This window comes from Harpia harpyja, chromosome 17 (assembly GCF_026419915.1).
Source record: "Harpia harpyja isolate bHarHar1 chromosome 17, bHarHar1 primary haplotype, whole genome shotgun sequence".
NCBI classification, from domain to species: domain Eukaryota; kingdom Metazoa; phylum Chordata; class Aves; order Accipitriformes; family Accipitridae; genus Harpia; species Harpia harpyja.
Window position 1 is genome coordinate 964394 of NC_068956.1, and position 20163 is coordinate 984556.

The following is a 20163-nucleotide window of genomic DNA, read 5'->3' on the forward strand; positions in this document are numbered from 1 at the left end:
AAAAATAAACACCATTTGCCCAACACAGCCAAAAGCGCTTTTTTTTGCCAGGTACCCAAATAAGACACACCGCCGTTATCGCTCTGCCAGTCTGTAACAAGGGACCAGCCTGGGTGCTGAACGCTTTTTACTGCCTAGATGTTTTCATTAGCATTTCTACCTGATTTTAGGCAATTATTGTACCATGAACAGCCTTTCTCCCTGTCTCCTCTTAGCCTTTGCAACTCGGGAAGCCCTGTTCTGGTCCACCGGTCACTTGGAATGGTCAACAGTCGTCACACTCCATTGCTGACCATTGTCTACTGGCAAAGGTGGGAGGCTCCAAAGCCCGTCCCTCTGCGGACGGGCAAACAACGGGGCCCGTTGCTGCTCGGACATCAAAGTTAAACAAACAGTCCCAAGCCCCCGCCTCTGTGCCCATCTTAAGGAGCTCCCCAAGGAGGTCACGACTTTCAGCTTGTCATAGCACACATCAAAGTTTGCACCACACACGAACTCGGCACATGGATTCGAATCGTGTCGCCCGAGAGCGGATATTCAGCTTTTGTGCACTGCTTTAATCCTGTGTTTTCCCAAGTAATTAGGCTTTTTTGCTTATGAACTTGTGACTAAGTAAAGCATCCCTGAGAGGTTGTAACATCAAAGCTCATTCTCCCGTCTGTCCCACGTTTTCCAAAATTGGATTTCTTTTTCTCTTTTTTCCTTAAATAAAAAACTAATTGAATTTAGTTGTAGACTGAATATATTTAAGAGTGTCTTTAAAAGGTTACAAGAAGCCACAGCGATCATCATGGGAACTAAGGAGGGAGGGCACAGCATTCAGCATTTTTGCTTCATAAAGGCCTAGCATGAAAGACCCAGCAATGGCCCCACAAGCTAGGAGGGATGCAGCAGCTCTTAGGGGAGCTATTTCTGGTGGTGGGGTGTTAAGACTACCTACCACAATGACATCCCAAGGGTATGGACTCATCAGAGGCCAAAATCTATTGCCAATTCAGCAGTCACCTCTCTGGGATTGCAGAGCAGCCTACCTCGATCTGTCACACAACGTATCGGGCAAAGGAAGAGTGAAAAGCTCCCTCGGGTTTAGCTCGACAACACATCCCAAACCAGCCCAAACTTTCTGGAAACCCTCTGTGGAGCTCAGTATGACTTTAGGAAAAGGTGAGGCAGCTGTGAAGTGACTTACTCACTACGTAATGGTGAATGCCGAGACAAACGTACCTGGAGTTTCTGCTGATAGCTGCCACCATGAGAGCAGTCCAGCCAAGCTTGTGCCTTGCGTTCACGTCTGTGCCTTCCAGCAATAACCTGGACAGAAGAGACACACATTCAGGAAAAAGACGCAGAGAAAGCATCCCGAGCAGACTGGAGCTAATGACAGAAAGTGGAATATTTTACTTCACAGGCACCTGCTCCAGTGCAGCCTAGAAGACCCAACATGAAGAGCTGATTCAATCCAGTTTCTCATCAGCTACCAAACTGAAATGAACTGGTAGGTGATAACAAGCACAGTCCTTTCAAATGGTGCAATGCCAACTGTCTTTATTTTTTATTTCTTTCTTCTATTCAGTCTAATACCTGAAGAACCAACCAGCAACATGATGGAGAGCAAAGCTGATTAACCTACAATCTGATGACAGGTTTGGATCATCAGGCTGCAATGCAACCATTAGGGTTTTGGAAAAAGCTCAGCAGATCTCCAAAGCCCATGTCAACAGGAGATATTTTGCAGATTTTGTGCACGACATGAGAACAAATGAGACAAACGCAAAAAATAAATGGCATCAAACTACCCTTGGTGCTTTTTCTGTGAAATTTTCTCAGCCTTTGCACTGTTTCCCTAATCCCGCCCTGGCACCTTTTAGCAACTTTGTTCCTACATGGCTTCTGCTGGCTTTTATATTCTTCAGATTCTAAAGCACCAGAAGGCTTCTCTACCCTTTCTGCATCCTCTGATCCTGCAGCAACAACACTATTACACTTAGTGCCAGATTCCAAGCAGTACTTAAGAACAGCGATATTTCATAGAGACAAACTTACCCAACCTTCTCTCTTTCATGGCCAACCATGGGATCCAAATAACCTCCTCTAGCCAAATGCATGTGGATGCTGGGAGTCCAGCCTACCCCAGCTGCCTACGCTTCCCCACAGCTAATGGCAAGGGACGGGTCCTTGCAGAAGCTAATTCAGCTCATCCTAAAACAAGTGCCAAACCCAGATGGTATGAAATGACAGCCTGGAAGTGCCATTCTCTCTGTAGACCACAAGGAAAGAGGGAAGTTCAGACGTCAGACACAAATCCTCCTTCCTTTTCCCAAACTGAGGCTTTCCATCTTCCTTTCTGGGTGAGGCCGTCACTGCACAGCACATCCTCCACACAGATGCAACAGGGAAGAGCTACCATTAAACTCTGTGCTGAGAGAGACACAAGTGAAAACACAAGCCACGTTCCACACATGCAAGCACCACACTTCAAAATCCCCCCAGATCCACAGATAAGGAAGTTGATGGCAGCTGTGGCTGCTCACATGCACTGAAAAAGTCAGACCACTTCTTTAAGGACTTAGAGAGGTACGTGCCTGAACTTGGCCACCCTTTTCAAATTAATTGCCCTCAGCCTGCTGTGGTGGTAAATCTGTCAGGTGGTTAATAAAGAGTGCTGGGATGGAATTAGTGAAAAGGAGCTAAATGCACCATATTCCTCTTCCTACAGTTGGAACAAAGATAAAGGAAAGCACAAACGCTAGCCCAGCAAACACCCACAGCTGTACACAAAGTCTCTGCAAACCCTCCTTCACCTGGTCAAAAATCCTTACAGAGGTTTCACTAAAAACTTATCCCAAGGAACAAATATATAATCCTAAAGTTATTTCTGACCAGCAATACCAATGCCTAAGCTTTGCCTCCTGTCTTGAACATAGTTGAACACAGTTCTCCCCGCTGACCTGAGAAACTAGCCAGATAACTGTCATCCAAGTTAGATGCCTAAAATCATCCATATCCCCCTCCAGTTGAACTTTTTGCCCTATTAGACTGAGACTGTGGGGGCATGAGAGACAACAGGCAGATGACTTCAGCCAAGTCGGATAACTAGCAGGTCGGATAACTCTTCTGACTCAAGTGGAGGTATGGTATGTAGGTAACGGGTACAGGTGGGTAATTTGACCATCCTTTTTTGACAGGAGGGGTAGCCAGCGCTGGTGCCCTGGTACCGGGTGCTCTGAACTGCTCATCAGGCACTTGGACTGAGATCCAATAGCTAATAAAATAGAATAGTAACTGGTAGCCTTTATTCATAGCTCCCAACTGTGGTTCAGGAGGCCATGACCTCTGTAAATGATCCACAGCACTAACAGAAGATTCATGTTCTCTTTACCAGGGTTACAATTAAAAGTTTAATGATAATGAACTATTTGGCAGGTAAACAACAGGTCCTTGCTCCAAAAAAGCGTGGTACTTGATACTACACAGTAGCAGAGGAACAAATTTTCATGCAGAATCCTTACCAGATCCATGCTACACAGATCTGCACGTCACTAACTTCAGGCAGGTTGCAGCTCCTGTATTATCAAATGGTCCTGCAAACTACACTCTGAGGTACTGCACAGGACCAGCCTTGGCTCTCCCCAGGATACGTCCTTATGCTTTCTCCTTCTTCCAGCAACTAATCTCTGAAAGCAAACGATAAGAGCGTGCTGTCAGCTCTGTTGCCTGAAGACCACTCCCAGACAGCAGACTGCTTAAAGGAGAAATATCCATGTGCAGCCACAAGGCTCTCCTGTCCCTGTAACATAGGACGTGCCTAGATACACAGATGATGGCAGCCTGTACACCAGGCAGATTGCTATCTTTAGAGATCAGCTCTCATTGCAGCTATGCATATGGAGGGTGTTTGCACTCACAACAGAGAGATAAGCAAGCCTGACTCAGATCCACAGCCACTGCTCATCACAGCAGTCACCTGCTCTTGCTTGGAGGGACACTGCCTGCAGCAGAAATCCACACCGCAGCTCCATCTGTGCCACCATGTGCACCGCGTCCTCCGCACAGGCCCAGAAAGCTGCTCCTTCAGAAGAAAAACTGCTCGGTTGCTGCCACTGCAGGGACCAGCTTCAGCCCCAGCTCCCCCAGAAACCACAAGGAGCTGTAGCCAAGCCCAGCAAGAGACGGGGGAAACCTACACTGAGATCTTACCATCTCCCCTCCGACTCACCCCAGGTGCTTTGGAAAATCCTTTCACAGCCATCGCGGTGCCCAGTCATCTTCCATTCTTCTCTTAGAGCGGCATGGAAGGATGTGTACAAGTTATTTCTGAATTTCATTTTATTTACCTGGCCATTTGAAAGTACTTTGAACACAGTAACTTCCACCTAACCCCCTTTCTACAGTGTGTCAATCTGACAGTCTAATAGCCACATAAAATCCAGCAAATAAAAGAAAGGAAAACACTACTGCATCGGAGAGGAAGCCTGACAGGGGAACCCAGGAGAAGCAGGGCGAAGGCAGACACGAAGCCTCCCGAGGTATGAAGGCATCGGCTAAGCAGGGATTAAGGCAGCCATACCCCTTCAGGCTGGGAACCTTTGTCTGACAGCTAAAACCTCACAGCCCAACACCTACCACTTATTAACATCTTTAACGGGGGTTAATTAATGTAATTCACAAAGTATTAGGCCCATTTGCACTTGACCACAGTATTAATATGATTTAACATTAAAGCCGCAAACAGACTGTCCTGGTTGCCTTCCATCAGCCACTGGGTCGCTCTGCTGCAAAACCTTGGTCTTACCTCCATATGTCATGAACTTTAACATTTGTTTTCTCATGAATGGGAACCGCAGCTAAACACTTCAGCATCTCCTCGTGAGACAGAGGACAGGACTGCAACCTTCACTTAAAGCACTTTGGAGCCACTAAAAACTACATTTTTAACTCACTGGAAGGCTTTTTTCCTCTACAGACGTACTGGAAGGGCTTATTGAACAATGAATTATCTTCACTCTTAGGTAAAAATATAATGAAATAAGATCCTAGTCCAGCAGCCAAAACTGTTAGAACATAGTGCATCCAACAGGAAGGATGCTGGAGACTCTGCTGCGGGATTTGATTACAGGCTCGGAGCTAAGATACTAGAATTAATCAAGTAGTTTTCCATTCAGGAATCTAGATAATCATAAGCATCTGGAATGCCACATGACCGAGCCCAGTGAGAGAATTACTAGCACCACATCACCTAGCGTAATATGCATTGACATTTCCTTTAGGAGCTCGATTTTTTTTTTTTTAAATCATTGCAAGATGCTCAGCAACTTAACAGATTTTCTAGACAACTGAACTTTATGTTCAGGGTCTTCAAGCCTATCATTAATTTTTTCCCCGCCTGATTTAATGATATGACAATCGATAAAGTGATGACCACTGCTCAGATCCTAGACAGCCAAATGTATTTACCAGCAGGAGTATTTTTTTTTAATTAAATAAAATCCTCTGATCAATGTTTAGGATGTTTATCCACATTTTAACCAAATAAGATCCAGGACACTCACTCCTATCTCCTAAGAGTTTCTCAGGCATATATAGCCCTATTAGCACCATTTTCAGTGTTTCTCAAATGACAAACTGGTCCTCGGCTGCAGCAGTACCACCAACACCCAGTCACTAGAATAATAACGAGCAGGTGCTTTTCTGTTTGGTGGTGTGTTTGTATTTTAAGGATTTCAGAAAAACCTTTTTTTTTTAGGGTTTTAGGGCAGAAAGCTCGTCCGCTTCTCCAGACAGATGGGGTATTCTGCGTGAACAGATTTTCCTGACAGTGTTTTAACAGTTAGAGAGCCTGCAAGTGAGCAGTGATGGCTCCCGGTCCCAGTCTTCAACGAACGTCCCCTCTCCCTCCAGAGCCTCAGCTCCGAGGGCAGCAATGGGGGCCCTTTGCAGAACTGAAGACTTCTCTGGAAAAGAGCAGAGGCTCTGGAGCAGCCCGGGGCCTGGCCAGCAGAACATCACTGGCTGCTCTGGAATTTGCCGGAGGAGCCCGGGCAGAGCGGCACCCACCGCTTTGTGCGTACGACCTATTTTACCTCGAGACAGCAGCTCCCAAAGCTTCAGCACTTTGATCCACCCAAAAGAGAAAAAGAGCCCAAGTCGGCTGCAGCGACGAGCCTTCTCCCCCCGCTGCCCCCGGACAGATGTGCCTCCTATTCACCCCGCTGCCGGGGTTCTGGGTGACTAACTCGGTGACACCGCGCTCACAACCGAGCCCAGAGGGCATGTTTGAGTTTGTGCTCAGTGCCGGGAGCATGCCCAGCGCTCCCTCCTGACAGGTGGAGGAAGAGGAAGCTGGAAACTTGAACTTTTGCAACAACAATAGCTTCTGTTTCTCTCGGCCACTTAAACATTTCCCCCACCCCTTCCCCAATATGTCACTGTTTAACTGCAGGGATGGGGGACACCCTCAGACCTGCTCGTTCTCTTGGGACTTGCCCTCCGCTCTGCAGAAGAGGAAGGGAAGAAAAACATCCAAACCCAACAATATCTCCGAACATGAAAGCACAATCCCTGTTAGAGGCCAGGGAAAGGATCTGTCCACTCAGGAGAACATGGCAAGCTGCTGAAAAGCCTTTGATCTTGCTGCTGTCTTCCCTGAGATAGCTCGCATCTGCTTCTCAACCCCTCACGATCGTCTTGGGGCCAGTAACACACCACGGTGCTTCATGAAAACACACGAACCCACAAAGCATTGGGCAGGGTCAGTGCAGATATTTCAAGCAAGGCTCAGGAAGGGAAGGGACAAGGAGAGGAGCAGCATTTTCTCCACAGCTCCCAAGGCAGGCAGGCTGCTCCGAGGACACAGGGGTCCCGGAGAGGACAGTGTCCCTAACCCAGACAGCACAAACAGGGCATGTGGAGAGGCAAGTGGCCAAGGAGAAACTCCCGGAAATAAATTTCCAAAATCAAAGGGAAGCTCTTATAAATCTGAATTTCAGAAGGCAAACCAAGCTCCCAGATGAGAGCGGGGTTGTCTGAGGGCACAGAGGGTGGGCGAAAGCACCGCAGGCGAGAACACACACGATGGGAAAGCCAAAGTGGCACAACGCAAACATGAAGAGACTGATACAAACAGGGTGAGATGCTGGTCTCTGCCCCATGCCTACACAGCCTGTGAGATGCTGCAACACTGCAAGTAGATTTTGTTTTTCAAAACAGGCTGAAAGAGGGAGAAAAGGACTGGAATGTACACACCCTGTCTCCTGCTGCTGCCCAGGGAACAGGGGAGGGCAGGAGTTTAGAAGTACTGGCTTCACTACTGGCTAAGGTGTGCTACGGTTGGCATCACCAGGTTTGGGAGGAAGAGAAAATGTAGCCTCACCTGAAGGAGCCTTGAGTCATTGGTGACTTCCCAAGTCACTGCAATGCAACAGCTAAGTTGTGCGTTGGAAAATGACTACACCAGCCTGACAGTCTGTCTCTGGCAATGGCCACTGGCAGATAGTTGGGGAAAGAACATGAGTAATCACTGTTTGCAGAGGGATTTGAGGATAATACACTAACTTCTGGCAATCTACAACACACTGGTTTCTGAGCTGGAGGTGACACGTGGTTACCTGCTAGGCTTACTCTGCACGAATCTGAACTTGAGTTTCAGACTCCCTAGCACCCACTGAGTTTCACAGTTTAAGTAAGTGCTGCGTTAAGGCAGCACTTTGCATTTGTTTTAAACCTGCTGCCTGACATCTCCCTGGGTGCTCCTTGGCTCCCGAGCTGTGAGGGAAGTGGAATAATTGCTCCCGTTTGTCACCATTGCTCGTGGTTGTACAGGCCACTTCCACGCTGGCTGACTGCCCTTCCCAGTGCTGCTGCCGCTTCTCCTCCAAACCCAGAGCTGCTCGGCCGTCTCCCTCACATGGAGACTATCCCGCACTCAGCCCCGCTGCTGCCAGAGTGATAAACACCTACATTAATTGGAATTAACCCTGTGACGGTTACCAGATGTATTCCACACATACAGAAACTACCACGCATCCAGCCATGCCAGGTAAGTTGGTCTCTGCTTCCAGAGAGAGGGATTTTGGCACAATAAAAGGGTTAAAGCTGTTTTGGAAAGAGGCATGAGTTCTTCTGTCTCTTGTGGCTGGCTGTCTGTCTGGCTGGCCACCAACTGCAAAGAGATTGGTCTTATGACTCAGTGTGCAAATACCATCAGTCCTGGAAGGACAAAATACAACAAGAAGCATGAAAAAAGGTCACTACAGAGGAAGTGTTAAAGCAAAACGCTCCTGCAAAACCAGTGAGAAACTGAGCAGCAACAACAGAAGCTACCACTATTTCCCATCTTTCCTCCTCAGTCCTTGCTGCCCTGTTTGGGAAACCTGTGCTGCAGTGCTGCCTGGTAAAGGCTGTCCCCTTTCGGTGTCTCCCAATACGGGAAAGCACAGCACACGCAAGTCTCCTGCAATATTTCATAACCAAGATGAAGAAATCTGGGCTGTTGTATCTGCTCCAAGTCCCCAAGGCCACGTGCCAAATCAAACTCAATAACCAGTCAAAAACTTCCACTGAAACAAAGTACTGTGTAATTTGGTCCACATGTTAGGAGAAAAGATTAAAGGGGTCGCTTACAGGAAAAAGATCTGTTTATCCTAAAAAACCCAGGTGTCCATTAACTCAGATATATACTAACAAATACAGGCCCGGTAAGTGTAAACAGACAGCATAATATAAAGCGTGTAGCAATGGAAATAAATGTAATTATAAATAATCTTCCAATCCTGTCTCTAACCCTCCCTCACTGATACTGCTGAAGATGTTTCACAGCTGTTTGGGACAGAAGATAAGGTACACGTCTGGCTGGTGGCCAGAGGCAGTCATGCTTCGGTAGTCATTGACATAACTCCTACATTTACCCTACAAAGCATTCAGGTGTCCCTTGAGCATAAGGCCACATGCATGATATTCACAGTACTGCTAATTATTCTGAGACGGGACGATGCTCTGATAGGTACGGGATGGGATATCGGCTCCCGTAAAGGCCCACACCCTCCCCACGGTTCCTCCCCATGATCTGATGGTTTCCCAGCTGCAGGCACGACTTTCTGCTCAGACAGTGGCGTGGGCAGCACAACCCCATGTCAACTGCCAGTTTGTGCTTGGTGGGGGCAGAAATGGGGCTGCCAGGTCAGGAGAGAAAAGCCACCAACGGGACTGAGTTCCAGGAAGCTCTGATGCAAATGGCTCATGTTCAGCTCCGATTTGGGCTCATTTCAGACAAGGGACTTTCAAAACTCCATTCCAGGACTGAGGAAGGTGTTATTCCAAGTTGGTAACCAAAGCCTGACTCGCTACAGAGGGATTTTTTGCCCAGTCTGTGATTTCACATGCAGTTTCTGAATTCTTTAACAAACCCTTGAAATGGGAAGCAAACAGAAGGTGCTGCTGAACCCCTAGTCCACCCCCTGAGCTGGAGAGAACTGATAGGGAGACAAGTGCAATGTCCAGGAGCACAAAGTTTTACCCAGAAACAGACGCGTCTTCACGGATCTACTGTGGTGCTGGCAGCTTATCTCAGCTCCTCCTAGCCATTTAAACATAAAAAGATACAAAAGGCATAAAAGACAAAAACAAATACTGCTCTGGTCTAGCTGAGAGGACTGTCCAGGTCCTGCCATGTCACACGTGCCCCAGAGCAGAAAGGGCTTGCAGCTTCCTAGAAGAGCAGCCTTGTTTTCCAGCACATCTGACCACCGTGCCAGGTATAGATTAGAAGGCAAATCACCACCATGACTACACAGTTCAGCCAGTGCAGCAACTAACACAGCCCTGGATCCTTCAGCTCAGTCTCCTGCAGCTGACCACAGCCTCAGGTTTAATCTTTTCCCACTAGCAGGCCAACACAGCATGACAGTGTATGCCCTGGGCCAGAGGTATTTTCATGGTGGAGAAAGAAGCCTGGCCCTGCCACCACACACCCTGTGTATGCCATACACGCCGGAGTACATCCCACATCAGCATTTCTGCTACTGATCTGAATTAGAACTATGTGTGGACTGAACATCCCTGGAGCACCATGCTGGTGGGCAGCAAACCTCTCTGTGACAGCAAGGGGAGATGTCGTGCTCTCAGAGGACTGGAAGCAGGGGATAGCGAGGCCGGTAACAGACCGGGACCACCCTCCTCCCAACTGGGCAGAGCAGGGTGTTCTTGCCGTTGGGATCAGGACCATTTATTGGGTGTAACCCTGTCATGGCCAGCAGCCGAGGCTGGGCCAAAACCCATCTTGCTGCAGAAGGGATCTCTTGCTCGACGAGCTTTGTTGCCTACAAAACAAGGGAGAAGAGACAGACACAGTCTGGCAGGAGGCAGCGCAACGATGAGTCAGAGACAACAAGATGAGTGATTCTCAGCTGCTTGACCAAAAGGGAGAGATCACCATCTGGGGCGATCAAGCTTGACTTAGCTGTTTCTGCAACCCTCCACCTAAAAATCAGCCTGGAGAGCAAAACCAGCTGCAGGAGCTGACACGGAGCTTCCTGCCCCAGCACCATGTCTGGCTGGATCCCTCCGAGAGCAGGAGAGCGCCTGGTCATCTCCAGATCTCATTAACATGCAGATTTGGGTTGCTGCCTGCTGTTATGAATGAGCCTGATAACAGCCAACTGACATATGCACCGTGTTTCCATGAGTCACAGTCGTACAGTGCTTATGAGAATACTGTTCCATCATATTTATCTGGCAAGGAAACTCCACTGTAAGCCTGCACTTTTGTGGGTGGCTTATTAAGAAACAAAGCTGGAACACAGAGAATCAATATAAATACTGAATATAAACACAAGGGGGATTGAGGCAGTAATTCTTTATGGCTTTGCTTCTTGCTTTCCCTCCAAATGCGTGGAACAACTGAGGTTGAGGGAAATTAAACTATCCACATTAATTAGGTGTTATCTTCCGTACTGCCTAACAGCATGAAGGGCTTGAAGGGAATAGCTGGTTTGCCACACACTCCCAAAAGGAATGGTCTCAGAAGTTAACACGTTCCTTGATCTCGATCAAGATTTCAGCCTGGTTTCTTGCATTTAACAAGCGGGTAAAGATGAGAAAACCTGTCTGGGAGCTAAGAGGAGACAGCGAAGAGGAGAGCCTACAGCTCGGGGGCTGGATCCAACCTTTAGACACGCGATCCTTCCTGCAGCAATACTAACGTGTGTGTTAATGTGAGGTCTGCCTGGTCTGTTTGAAAGGCCTGTTCATCCTTAACCAAGGAAAAAGTTGCTGGTCAGAATAACGCGAAATTCCCCTGAACAAAAGCCTCCCATTCATTTCCGATATTCATAACCTTAGTCTTTCCAAGCCCAATTGAGAAATTTCCAGTTACCGGCTGAATTAACACTCATTATGTCTCATTACTTTCCCTATCTAGCAGCAAAAAAGGACCCAGAGAAAGCCTTTCAGAGTAAGGTGCTCTGTATGCTGTTTGTGAGTAGAGCTGGGCTGGCTTGTGTAAATATCCTAGCCCAAACTCAGAGAGACGCTAGTGCAGAAGCACAGCTGCTAACCAGCCCGAGGCAAAGCCAGACCTTGCCTTCACGTGCTGCCCAAGTGTCCCTGACACAAACCCTCCTTTCAGTCCCTTTGGCCCAATTTTCACCTGTGCCTGTGCTTCTTGGGTTCCCAGACAGAAGATCTGGACAGGCATAGGACAGCTTGGCTTCCAAGATCAAATGCTTTTAATTTTGTATAACTGTATCACTTATTTTCTGACTCCATTCACATCCTGACGGCTGGAACAAAGCAGCGTGTTTGCCTGCAGCTTCGTGAAACGTGAGCTCTTTAGTACAGCATAATCTGAGTAGTGTCATCCACTTCCTTACGCACGTGGAAGCACTTATACAACAGCACCCTGCTATCTGTCGCTTCTCCGTACATCGTTTAGGAGTTCTGTAGCTGCCTGATGTCGTGCTCCTCTAACCATTGCCACTACCCCATCTTCTGACCTTCCTACTCAACTGATGTGATTGACTTTAATTTGAGGAATATGATGATGAGATGTAAATACTCAGAAAGAGGCAGTGAGAAGACCCGCACTGGAAGATTTACACTTGACGATGGGGAGGCTGAGGTCTTCTGGAAGGGTGACTTGCTCTGAAGAGCCAGACTCCAAAAAGCCAACATCTTCTCTGGTTGATGATTCCGATGCTACTGCTCCTGCCCCTCCATCTTTCACATCATGCACCCTGTTCCTGTGTATTTAAGGTGTATTTCTGAAGTCCCCACATAAAATCCCTCCTTACAGTAATTCCTACAGGAAAAATTGCTTCACTCTTCATTGCACCAGGTCATCATCACACTTTTCAGGAACACAACCTCAAAACAGGCAGCAGATTATGGACACACACGCCAGGGCCTCTACACCTCCCGTTCTTTGACTATCATTCATTTTAGGAAACAGATACCAGTTATCCTTGCTGGCATTCAAATCCTCTATGGTGATTTTCCACAAGGATGATAGCCTTGACTCCATCATCCTACAGGTGGCTGTTAGGGTGATGGAGGCACTCTCTTCCAAGAGAGAGAACACAACTCTTTTGGGATAGGGGACGCAGTTATCCTAAAAGCTCTTCAGTTCTTTGCTTATAGCACAGCCTCTGCTCCAAACTGCCTTGGAGCCTCTCTCTACCCTGTTTTCCCACTGCGGTTAAGCACAACTGTGACTTAACTCATGGTTTCAAAATTATCTTCTTTGCACCTCACACCACCCTCTCTCATACGTCCATTTTCTATACTTCAGACCAAAAGACTGCATTTCCTAGTCATTGTATTACGACGTTTTAATGTGTAAAGGGCCACGACAAGCCGTCAGCTGAACAAGGCACTTGAAAAAGGCCAGCTCCCCGGTTTGCACAGCAAGGGAAAACAGGTCCCCAGCGACAGATGAAGAGAGTGTGCAGCAGAGGACGTGGTCTGGAGAATTATAAACATCTGGCTGCTTCTTCTAATAGTCTTTGAGCCAAAAGGCTGGAGAACTGAACAACATCAGCAACTGCTCCACAAGACGAGCAGCAACATGTCTCTGCTCAGCTTTCCTGGCACGGCCTAATGAGACAGGTTGCTGAACAGCAGAGAACATGTGTCTTGAATCGCTCTGTGAAGCCCGAGCAAGACAGCGTGTAGGAGTTCAGCCCTATCGCACCACCAGCTTTTCACTGCCTTTAAGTTATTATACCAAGACACTAGGCCATGGGAGAGAGTTTAAATGAGTCTAAAGCTGTATTAGAAAACTCTATCACACCAGCCTCCCGTCTCCTAACTCACCACCAGCGAGCTGTGTGGATCTGAGGGGAGAGCAGGCAGGGGACAGCACTGTCCGGGGAGGGGAGGACGAGTCACCCAGAGTGTTACATGGACGGCGCTGCCCTCTCCCGGGTGCAGCCCACACTGCTCAGCTGAATGTCAGACTCCTGCCCTGCTAACACTGAATTTGGGCTTTACCCCTTGCAGGTGGCAAGAGCAAGAGCCCTGTTCCTGCCTCCTCTGTCAGCTCTGCAGCAGCCGTGAGGTTCCTGGGTTGTGGAAGCTTGTTGTAAAGCAGAGGCCGAAGCTGCCTGCAGCAGGGAGAGAGTCAGTAGTTTTCACAGTCCCCTGCCCATGCCTGGCAGCAAAGGCATGTGCCAGGCACAGGTAGGCAGGGAGCTCCAAACACAGGGGGTGCTGCAGGGGGAAGGCAGCTTCCCAGGGAGCGGGACTGGAAGGAAAGAGCACAGAAACAAAGGGAGAGGCCATGGATGAACAGCACAGCTGGACTGTGTACAGCTGCCAGCCCTTCCCTAATCAGGGGGAGCACAGAGCATCCCTCTCACTGCTCTGCCTGACCAGGCTCACAAATCACCCAGACATCCCTAAGCAGCAGTTTCCTGCAATTACAAACAGCAGAACACATGTGCCAATTAGCTGCACACTAATATCCTCTTCAGTCCTTGATCTAGGCCAGATCTCAGCCCCGGGGTGCAGCAGAGTCAGGCTGCTTCCTCTTGAGATCCCGGAGACTGGAAGGAGCATCCCCTGGCTGCAGGCCAGGAGGGCTCTCCTCCCCTGCCGCAGGAGGACGCAAGGACAGCAGTTGGCAGCACCGAGCTCCCTGGATGCCTGCACTGGGTGGGAGATCTCAGCCAAAGAGAAACATCAGGTGTGGTGAACACAGGAGAGCAGCAATGTCCGCTCCTGTCCTATGCAAGCTGCCAGGCTACCAAAAAGAAAAAAATCTTAATTCAGTACTGGTTGAGGGTGGCACTTGGGGCATGGGAGACCTCATCACCACTGGGTTACTGAGAGAGAGCAGGCAGGATGGCCGAGCTCTGCTGGACAAGCAGGTCTGCCTGGTTCTCAGACACTTCTCTTCACCCTGCGTTTTCAGGACATTTGTTTCCCCCACACAGCTCCAGACTGAGTCCCTGGCACTCGCTGCAGATGAGGTCAGTGCTGGCCTGCCAGCAGACATATTTCGTTAATGCAGCACTGCTGCTCACAAACCATCCTGGGAACCACTCGAGCCAATCCACGTCCCTCCCCAGAGCTACAGCTGCAGGAGGATTTGGTGGGCAGAGAGCAAACATGCCTCTCGGGGACTGGTCACACGTTGGGCCTGAGAAACGCGCTCATTCGTTAGCACCCCAGGAAATTTAACACTGCTAGACGAGCTCCCCAATGATGCCATGGCGCAACCCCAACAGAGGCAGGCGAGGCCAACAGCAACAAGAGCGCTGGAGGCCCATTGCCTGTGGGACAGGAGCGCACGGACAGCTCGACTCCCCAACATGCACGTGCTTGGCCACCCAACCAGCCACTTCCCTGACAGGTCAGCTTGGGCAGCACAGGCAGACCTGAGCTCTCTCCTGTGCTCCTTGTGGGACACAAGCCCCTGTGCAGGCTGGAGAGCTGCTGGCTCTGGCTGAGGAGCCCACAAGGGTTGCTCGTTCACAGACAGACCCCCACAAACAAGGCTGTGCGGCTTCTGGCCTGGAGGGGTACATCTGTACCACGCTGCACTGCATGGCCTCACGCTTTGTCCTCTCCCAGCACAGGGATCTGTGATCCACCTTCCACTTCACAGGTAACTGCGCTTACCGTCCCTTCTGACCCACTCAGGATCCGAGACGGCAAGGTGAACACCCCAAAGGCTGTGGAAGCAGCCAGGCCCCGCTGCTCTATCCCAGGAGCTCTGCCTTGGGATGCCTACCCACACATGAACAAGTGCCGAGTCACAGCGAGTAATGAGGATGAGCCCACCCCTTCGCCAAGTGCTGACAGAGCTTTCCTGCCTTCCCACCCCCTCAGCAGTGCTGTTGTCTCACACCTCTGTAAAAGCCTGCTCACCTGTTGACTTCCGAAACGTTGTTCATCCTCGCAGCTTCCAGCAGAGCATCTTCTGAAAGCAGAAAAAGACGGGAAAGCGAGTTAGCAGTGAAACACACACACACACACACACATACACACACACACACACACACACACACAATAACCTGGAGGTGGCACAGGCCACTGCAGCAGAGAAGGCAGGGCCTGTGGTTACAGCTCATATCAAACGCCACAGGTTAGGAAGAATCTATTTCTGCGAGCAGGTTACTCCAAAATCCCTTGCTTGCTGACTTCCCACAGCCTCCCTGCAAGCCCCGGTGCTAGGCTCTGGGGAAGGCAGGACTGAACAGCAGTTCTCAAAAGGCAGTCATGAGCAGACACATGGGAACCTGTGCGCAAGCTGAATCCCCGGCCTGGCTGCACAAGTCCCTTCCTCGCCTCTCCTAGCCCAAACGTGGATGTTCAGCCAGCTGAAACAGCAGCTCCCCGCATGCCACATCATAACACGAGAGATTCCCCGGGCAGCACCTCAGCAGACGCAGCCAGGGATGTAAATTGCTCCTCCCTGGGAGACCAGTCTCTCCCAGCCTGCCAGAGATCACCCATGTCTGCAGGAAACTACCTCAGCTCACAACTGTGGGCGCTGCCAGTCTCTGGCTTGGAAGGTGCCATGGGATGGGCCCAGCAAAAGGCTGGAGCAGAGGGGAAAGGTCCTACTCGGCCACCTGGGGCTGAGGGCAAGCCAGCAGCGGCTCCAGCAAGGAACCAACTGCATCAACAACTGGAGAAACAAAGACTTCTCCTGTGTTTGCAAAGCAAACCCCACAAATGGTGGGCTCCGAGCTGCAGCAGGCATTATGGGGCAGCTGGCACTGTCAGCCCAGGCAGGCACTGCGTCAGCCAGAGGTTTCCAGACATCACAGCAAGGCCAGTGAGTTCCTACTGCAGGCTCAGAATGACATCTCCTGGCTAGAGGGGGTAAGGACAGCACCCCAGCTCTGACTCAGAGATGCACAGAGCTGCTGGAGCAGGAGTTGTTCAAAAACAGTGCAGCCAGCACAGCTGCACCGGGGTATTTGGGAAGCTGGGACAATTCCCCCCAATTCTTACCAGCCTTCAGGAGCTTCCTGCTCTCTCCCCAACATTTTCTGCCTCCTTTCCCTTCTCCAAGTCATTTGTGTCCGTGGCTCAGTCTTCTGCCTTGCATTGTCAACCTGCCTCCCTAGAGAGCAGCCCCAGCAGACAGGGCTCTGTCCTGCACGCCCCAACCCCTGGTCCTGGGGTGAGGGTCCCTCTCTCCTGAGAGAACATACAGCCACAAATGGACAGAAGCAACAATTACAGTTCAGCCCAGCAGCCAGCTTTCTGCAGAGGTTCGAGCTGCACCGCAAACCTCAACGTTTCCTCTGCTGCCCTGAAAGTAACGGCAGTCAACGTGCTGCAGGGAGCTATTTTGGCTGTCATCGGTGCATCCAAACTAAGAGCTTTCCAGCACAAATTGCTTGTGGCCTTATTAGGAAAGCCGAGATCAGTGGGCACTGGTGGTTTACCTGGGCAATGTGCTGTCTCAAGGACAATTCACCAGGCTGAGCATGTCAGAGGGGAGCAGCGGGTGCGTTTATGTGTGTCCCCCCCGCCCCGGGGTGATGATGGCTGCTTGCTGGCCTGGATACCACAGCAGAGCACCGGCAGCACAGGGCACTCAGGCCTGCCCAAGACATGGGGTAAACTCCAGGCAGTTGGGGCCAAACAACCTTTGGTGTCTGAGTTACCGAGCGTTCAGGCACCGCAACCTGGACTTCGGCCCAGCACAGTGTCCTCCTCCCAATCATAGAATCACAGAACAGTTTGGGTTGGAAGGAACCTTTCAAGGTCATCTAGTCCAACTCCCCTGCCATGGGCAGGGATATCTTCAACTAGACCAGGTTGCTCAGAGCCCCGTCCAACCTGACCTTGAACACTTCCAGGGATGGGGCATCGACCACCTCTCTGGGCAACCGGGGCCAGTGTTTCACCACGCTCAGTGTAAAACATTTCTTCCTTACATCTAGTCTGAATCTCCCCTCTTTTAGTTTAAAACAATTACCCCTTGTCCTATCACTACAGGCCCTACTAAAAAGTCTGTCCCCATCTTTCTTATAGCCCCCTTTAAGTACTGGAAGGCTGCTATAAGGTCTCCCCGGTGCCTTCTCTTCTCCAGGCTGAACAACCCCAACTCTCTCAGCCTGTCCTCACAGCAGAGGTGTTCCAGCCCTCTGATCATTTTTGTGGCCTCCTCTGGATTCGCTCCAACAGGTCCATGTCTCTCCTGTGCTGAGGACACCACAGCTGCACGCAGTACCTAGTAAAAAACAACATGGGGCTTTCCCAAACCCACCCACAAAGCGTGAGCGAGGGGAAAGCTCTCCAACACGTGGCCTGGCTCAGCGAGCTCTGCAGGGACCCTTGAGCTCTCTGGCCCTGACCTTCTGCAACCGTGTCCCTGCATCCCTGCCCTCTCCGGGAAAGCGTCTCGCCTGCTTGCGTCCTGCACTCTCCCCGCCTCCCTGGCTGCAGGGTTTGGGGCACTCGTGGCTCTGTCCCCTCTGCCCGCAGCCAAAGCCACGTGGCTTCCCGGCTCTAAACACTAACCAGTCCACAAACCGGCTCCTGCAACAAAGCCAGACCTTGGTCTCACAGACCTTTCCTAAGCACTAATTACACAAGACTCTCTATAATGATGGTGAAACCTCCTGGGTAACCAACCCAGCAGCCCAGCGCAGCAGTTGGCACGTTACTCACAGGGAAACCAACCTCTGACGTGCCTGAAACCACTAAGTAAAGCGTCCTGCTCTGAAGTCACAGCCCCCCCTGCCCCAGGGCTCTGTCACACCAGCAGATGAGCTCACTGCCCACAAGCCCAAGCCCGTGAGCAGTGAGCGCTGGTTCATGACGAAGGGACCGCAGCGAAGGCCCCCCTTGTGCACACACCATCTCTTCTGGAGCTTGTACCGACCCTGGATCCTGACCTTGCTCAGCTGAAGGTTGATGCCCTGTGTGCCTGGCACACAGCAAGAGCAGCAAAGATGTAGAGACATCTACACCACCACCTTGACCAGTAACACCAACGAGGCCACTCCATCTCCTGTCCTGCAGCTGGAAAGCAGGGTGACAACAACCTGGGGCAGAGAGGCCAAGCGTAGGACTGCACCCCAAATACTCCCAAACACAAAAAGCTGCATGAGTGCCGAGAATGGGACTTGCTGTGGTGCAAACCTACAGTTATGCATCAACCTAGAAGCATGCAACTTGCCCCAACAGATCACTAGGACTATCCTGTGCGCTTCAGCTCAGACACACATCAGCCTTCCTAGATCCAAAGCTAATGCTGGGGCAACAAGGGCTTGTGGCCACCCACCAACTGCTTATTTCCCACAGCGGGATGGACATAAGCCACTCTGTGAGAAACCTTGGGCTTATCAGGGTAGTAACTCAATCCCTTCCCAACTCCAAAACCTTTGTACTTGCCCAAAATATCCTACGTTCAAAGCAGAGCACTGGGGACAGCCAGCCCTGTGGAGAACATGCACCCTGACAGTTCAAACCCTCCCCTGCCAGCCTTGTCACCCACGGGGTCTTGGAGCCAGGTCCTCTCCCAACACACATCACAAAACCGTCCGCAGAGACGGGCTGGGGTGCAGCCGACAAGAGCGCTGGCTACTCTATCTTGGTGGCAAGCATGAGGATCATTATCTTCACACTACAGAAGAGCTTGGGTATCTGTCACAGACCAGCATGCCTCTGGGCTAGGGATCAAGGACAACACTTTCCCTGGAGGGTTTCCCAGGCCAGCGCCAGCAGGCAGGCTCCATCTCCAAGGAGGGACCCCCACGCCCCCCTCCCCGAGGGGCACAAGCTCCTCTGCTCCGCATCAAGCCCTCTCCCAGCCCGGGGCCGGCGCAGCGGCGATAGTCACCCTTGGACAGGTGGTCCCTGATGTAGCAGTACGCCAGCGCAGCGACGAGGGCAGGCACCGCAGCTCCTGGGGGGCAGCTCCCACCTCCGCTCCGACTCCCGCCGGGGTCTCCTCCGTGACGACAGCACCGCTCAGCACCCGAGGGCCACAGCACCGGCTCTCCAAGGGACATCATTAGGCTCGACCGCCCCAGCACAGGGCAGCCTGCTCCAGCCAGGCCGGTGGTGCTCGGCCTGCGGGTCCGCAGCAGGGCCAGGCTTGGGTTCTGCAGCCCCGGTCCCTCCGCCGTGGGGCTCCCCTTTGGGCCTGGCCCCATATCTATGGGGGTGTCCCCCGGGCCCGGCCCCACTGCTAAGGGGGAGACCCCCGGGCCCGGCCCCGTTACCGGGGGTCTCTCCCCCGGGCCCCGCTGTCGCCCCCCGCAGGCCGCGGCCCGCCATGACAGCCTCGCGCTGGGCGTCAGCGTGGTTTCGCGGCGCCCCCTGGCGGCCGAAGGCGGGAACAACCGCGGCCCACCGGCCCCGGTTCCCTCAGCCACTACCGGAAACCCATAAGCAACCCGTGAAGGCCACGACCGCCTCCGGAGGAGCCGCGCCAGACCCGGCGGCGGCGGGCGGGACGCCAGGGAGGCCAGCATCGTCCCCGCGCTCCGCCGCTGGTGCCTTCCCCCACACCCCCCCCCCCCCCCAGCGCCGCCGCTGAAGACCGGCGAATCAAGATGGCGGCCGCCGGCTGCCCGGCGAGAGCAGGGCGTCGGCGCGGGGTCGCGCGCAAAGCCTGCTGGGAGATGTAGTCCTCGCCGCGCCCTCTCGCCGCGCTGTCCCCGTCGCCGCGGACTACAACCCCCAGGGGGCGCCGCGGCA

The 20163-nt window shown here is 51.5% G+C and overlaps 2 protein-coding genes across 2 annotated transcripts in view; one reads left to right on the forward strand and one right to left on the reverse strand.

The window, feature by feature from the left end:
• The window catches only part of CLPB (caseinolytic mitochondrial matrix peptidase chaperone subunit B), an 86171-nt gene extending 66194 nt beyond the window's left edge, over positions 1-19977 (reverse strand). Inside the window, exons 1-3 of the mRNA XM_052812702.1 lie at positions 19301-19977; positions 15364-15415; positions 1225-1311 (exon numbers count right to left, since the gene is read on the reverse strand). Of these exons, the coding sequence (XP_052668662.1) occupies positions 1225-1311; positions 15364-15415; positions 19301-19937 (776 nt within the window). The 5' untranslated portion in view covers positions 19938-19977. The remainder of the gene's footprint in view (positions 1-1224; positions 1312-15363; positions 15416-19300) is intronic.
• Positions 1-20163, forward strand: part of ARAP1 (ArfGAP with RhoGAP domain, ankyrin repeat and PH domain 1) — a 184971-nt gene that overhangs the window by 102447 nt on the left and 62361 nt on the right. The window lies entirely within an intron of this gene.